At 34.8% G+C, this 5,025-nt stretch overlaps 1 protein-coding gene across 1 annotated transcript; it reads left to right on the top strand.

The window, feature by feature from the left end:
- On the top strand, positions 1–2,095 carry LOC105975472 (purine permease 3). Its single transcript, XM_088823090.1, has 2 exons — positions 1–885; positions 1,708–2,095. The coding sequence occupies exons 1-2, from the start codon at positions 199–201 to the stop codon at positions 2,077–2,079; spliced, it is 1,059 nt and encodes a 352-aa protein (XP_088679216.1). The 5' UTR covers positions 1–198; the 3' UTR covers positions 2,080–2,095.
- Positions 2,096–5,025: the final 2,930 nt, after the last annotated feature.

Here is a 5,025-nt window from a genome sequence, read left to right as displayed (position 1 = left end):
AATTAAATATCTCAAGATTTAAATCCAACTGACTGATTAATTAATCAGTCAAACTCTGAATAATAAATCCGGATAAATTAATCATAGGATAATCTGAAATTCATGTCCAATGATTAATTAGCTTTTCTTTTGCGTCGTCTATTTATAGAAACTCCACTCTCCGTTCATATAGAAATTCAAACCACCACCACCGCCGCCATGAAAAGGGTTTTCTTGATTATCAACTGCATCATACTCGCCGTCGGAAACTGCGGCGGCCCTTTGATCATGCGCCTCTACTTCGTCCACGGCGGCAAGAGGATCTGGTTTTCCAGCTGGCTCGAAACCGGGGGTTGGCCCATAATCCTCGCCCCACTCATCGTGTCCTACACGCGCCGCCGCCGCACCGCCGCAGCAGGCAAGGCGGAGCTCTACCTCATGAAGCCGCGCGTGTTCGTGGCGGCGGCGGTGATCGGAGTGCTGACGGGGTTCGACGACTACCTGTACGCGTACGGGGTGGCCAAGCTCCCGGTGTCCACATCCGCCCTCATCGTCGCCTCCCAGCTGGCTTTCACGGCGGTGTTCGCCTTTCTTATGGTGAAGCAGGAGTTCACGGCGTACTCCGTTAACGCGGTGGTTCTGTTAACTTTGGGGGCGGTGGTTTTGGGGCTCCACACGAGCGGAGACAGGCCGGAGGGGGAGTCGAGTAAGGAGTACATGGTGGGGTTCTTGCTGACGGTGGCGGCGGCGGCGCTGTACGGATTTATACTGCCGGCGGTGGAGCTGACGTATAAGAAGGCGAAGCAGGCGGTGTCGTATACGCTGGTTTTGGAGATGCAGTTGGTTATGTGTGTCTTTGCGACGTCGTTTTGCACCGTTGGGATGCTCGTCAACAATGATTTCCAGGTGGCGTTTTCTTCATTTATCAATATTTATTTCACCTGATTTTATTATATTCTTTATAAATAGGCCAAATTGCACTTTACTCCCTAAAAATGCCTTTTTTGCACTTTCTCACCTCAATATCGAAAAAACGAGACTGTCCCCTTCGAAATATACAACTCAGTCCCAAATGTGTATTTCCGGCTTAATTCTTGTCGGATTGAAGGTTAATTTCGTCTTTTAAAGCTTTAGGTGTCATTTAACCTTTTTTCACCCTACATTACAATCACTACGAAAAACAAAGTCGAATTTGAAAGAAAATTTTGTCTAATTTGGAAGTGAATTTCATCAAATTGTGAAGAGAATTTTGTTAATTTGTGAACACTAAGTACCTTTGGAAGGAGGATTTTAAAGCAGAAGATGTAAAATGACATATACACCCCTCATTCGGTGAGAATTAGACCGAAAAAATACATTTTGAGACAAAGTCCACTGAGTTGCATATTTCGAAATGGGACAGTCTCATTTTTGTATTTTAAGGGGGAAAGTGCAAAACATGCACTTTGAAGGGAGTGAAGTACAATTTACCCTTAAAAATACATATTTAATTTATCATGACACGCCGTCGTTTCTAATTTGAAATAGAAACAAATAAAATATTAAATTACATACAAGACCGGCATCCTATTTTTCTAGCATATAATATGAGCTATGTGACAATATTAAAACCTAGGGTAAAATTACCGAAAAATCCCTTATATTTAGATAATTACAACCACGTCCTTCAACTTTGTTGCGATATAACTATCAATATATCTAAATAAAAAAAAGTTGTTTAATTTGCAGGCAATTGCAAGGGAAGCAAGAACATATGAACTTGGGGAGACAAAATACTATATAGTTGTTGTGTGGAGTGCCATTGTTTGGCAATGTTTTTTCTTGGGAGCCATCGGAGTTATATTCTATTCATCGTCACTTCTATCGGGCATTGTTATTACAGTTTTACTACCGGCAACCGAAATATTAGCCATTATTTTCTACCACGAGAAATTTCAAGCTGAAAAGGGTCTCTCTCTTTTCTTATCTCTTTGGGGATTTATATCCTACTTTTATGGCGAGATGAAAAAGAACAAGAGCAAGAACAACATCGATCAAAGTAACGACCAGACTCAGGCTACAGAAACCGAGTTGACTCATCGAGTCGTTATAAATCCTTGATAGATATATATATATATATATATATATATATATATATATATATATATATATATATATATATATATATATATATATATATATATATATATATATATATATATATATATATATAAACTTTGATTTTGTTTTTTCACTCCCCCTTGATATATATGTTGGCATTTAATAGGAATTTTGTTTTTTTCGTGGTAATAATTATAAGGTTCAATCGATTACATTTTGTATTCGAATTCTTATAAACGAATTTTATTTTAGAAAACATTATTGTGCAATTGAACAACACAATAACAATCATAAGTATTTCATAATGTAATTTTATAAATTTCAATGTTTTTTATAGGTAGGTTAAATGTACTTATAATTAGATATGAATATATACATATGTTTTTCTTTCATAATGTATGACAATTTTCAATATTTAGAATCCTAAAAAGTTGACATATTTAATACGTATCCATATTATTAGACTTCTCAACATTAATTTTTTCTTTTAAATAAATAAATCAGTACGTCTATTTTAGTGTTGAATGAGTTATGAGACATACTGACTCGTCAACATCATTTTAAATCGTCAACCTTCATTACGAGAGTTGGTACATAGCCCTTATCAACAGGGTAAAGGTCTAGGGTTCGAGTCCTTCTTCCCCTACTCCCCCTCGTAATGGACTTGAATTTATTATAAAAAAAAACATCATTTTAAATCGATAGAATTTAGTGCTAATGAATTATCAATGAAAATAATTTATCGTTATAACATTAATTAAGAAATAATACTACAATTTACAAGTAAAATTAGTTTTTTATACGTTTTAATAGAAAGAACCAATTGGATGCGGTTTTGGTGCACATGCACATCAACTTTTTTAATAAGCGTGCTCCATTTATTAACTTATCAATTAGCGATTTTTTCCTTGGCGAGTGTCTAAAGAGTCAAATATGGATCACACACGATTAATTAGTAGGGCAAATTACGGCCAACCTCTGAGTTATGGTCAAATTACGAAAAATTTTCTCTTATTTGGGTAATTACAGTCATCCTCTCAACTATATAATATCTTACGAAAAAACTCTTTCATAGGTAAATTTAGGGATGTTAATTCGGTAAAACCGAAGTGAAATTTCAGTACGCCAACATTTCATACCGTTTACCGAACTAAATATACGATTTAGTTTGATAAATAACCGAATTACATAAATTTTACGTAAAAATATTTAAAAGGAGGGGGTGGCTGTAATTAATTACCCAAACAAGAGGGGGTTTTCGTAATTTGGCCATACCTCAGGGGGTGGCCGTAATTTACCCTTAATTAGTATACTAAAATATAAAGGGTAAATTACTCTCACACCCATGAGGTATGCTAAAATAACTTTAAGGTCTTCGTGGTATCGACAATTACACTTACCCACCCAAGACATAGTTAGAAACTCTAATGGAATAATGCATTGGATACGTTATTCCGATAGAGTTCTCACGGACTATTAATTTCAGGAAGTAGTGGAGACAACAACGAGCTATGCGTGATTTATGAAATATTGGGGGAGACATGTCTCCCCCTAATTCTATGTTGTCTCCACCGCTAGCTAAAAGTAAAAGTTTGTTATGACTCTATTGGAATAACGTACCCAATGCATTATCCCATTAGAGTTTCTAACTATATTTCAGGGGGTGAGTGTAATTATCGATACCACAAGGATCTTAAAGTTATTTAAGCATACCTCAGGGGTGTTGGTGGTGTTGGTGTAATTTACCCAAATATAAACTACCAGCCGGGTAAATCACCTGAGGTAAGGATAAATAACGAAAAAAATCCTCTTATTTCTGTAATTAAAACCGCCACTTAAGGTATTCTTCGTCTTACATTTTTTCCCTTATGGAGTTAACCCTAATGGAATCTTTCAGATTACAAGGAATATTCGTTCAATATTTCCAATCTTAGCCTTATATATATTTGCAGTTATGGAGGTGCGGCGCCAGATTTAGAACGGGAAGACGTAGGGTTTGAATGCTAATTTTTGTTTCTTTCATTGTATTGTAAACATATGGGTAAATTGGTATTTTCATTATATGATTTTTCTTTTTTCTTTTTAATTAATTTTTTTAAGTAATGGTCAAGTTAGACAATTCATATTTTCTGTTAGGGGTTTGAAGTTGTCATTAAATCTAGGATTGTGATTGTAATTACAAAAATATAAAGAATTTTCTTTTTTCGCAATTTAACCGTATCTAATGGTTACCATAATTTTTCTTTAGACTGTCCCATCTACAATAAAGACACAAATTTCTAAGAAAAATATGACACATGAAAAATTGATTTTAAATTATTAATTTCCAACTGACTCGCATCAATTATTTCTGAATTGATCTGTAGATATTAGTACAAAGAGTTATTAGGTCCCCAAAGTTCAATTCTATGATGGCCCCTATGTTAGGTAAAAGCTTTTAATTGGTGCATTTAAGAAAAAAATGAATTTTGCATGCCTATAAATCTAAATATATAATTGGGTAAAGAGCACTTAATATTGGATATATTAATATTAAATGATACATTTCATTAATAGCTTAAGCTTTTGGTTGAGATGGTCATTCAACACGGTATCAAAGTCAGGCCAAATGAAAGGTTCTGAGTTCGAATCCCACAACCACCCATTTAAAAGTATTTCAAGTGCAAGACTTCAAATTTAATTCGCATGCACTTGAGGGGGCATGTTGGAGATCAGAAATAAAATAAAGTCTAGTAGTGTAAATAAAATAAAGTCTAGTAGTGTAAATTGGATAATGCAATTGCTATGATAAAATAAAATAAAGTCTAGTAGTGTAAATTGGATAATGCAATTGCTATGATAGAAGGGCTATCTATATATATCTCTTTATTAATTCAGAATTAAATATCTCAAGATTTAAATCCAACCAACTGAGTGGACTGATTGAGCAGTCAAACTCTAAATTAA

This window comes from Erythranthe guttata, chromosome 9, assembly GCF_056151865.1.
Source record: "Erythranthe guttata isolate IM_541 chromosome 9, IM_541, whole genome shotgun sequence".
Taxonomy (NCBI): Eukaryota; Viridiplantae; Streptophyta; class Magnoliopsida; order Lamiales; family Phrymaceae; genus Erythranthe; species Erythranthe guttata.
The sequence above is the reverse complement of the archived record's forward strand: the minus strand, read 5'-3'. Positions and strand labels throughout refer to the sequence as shown.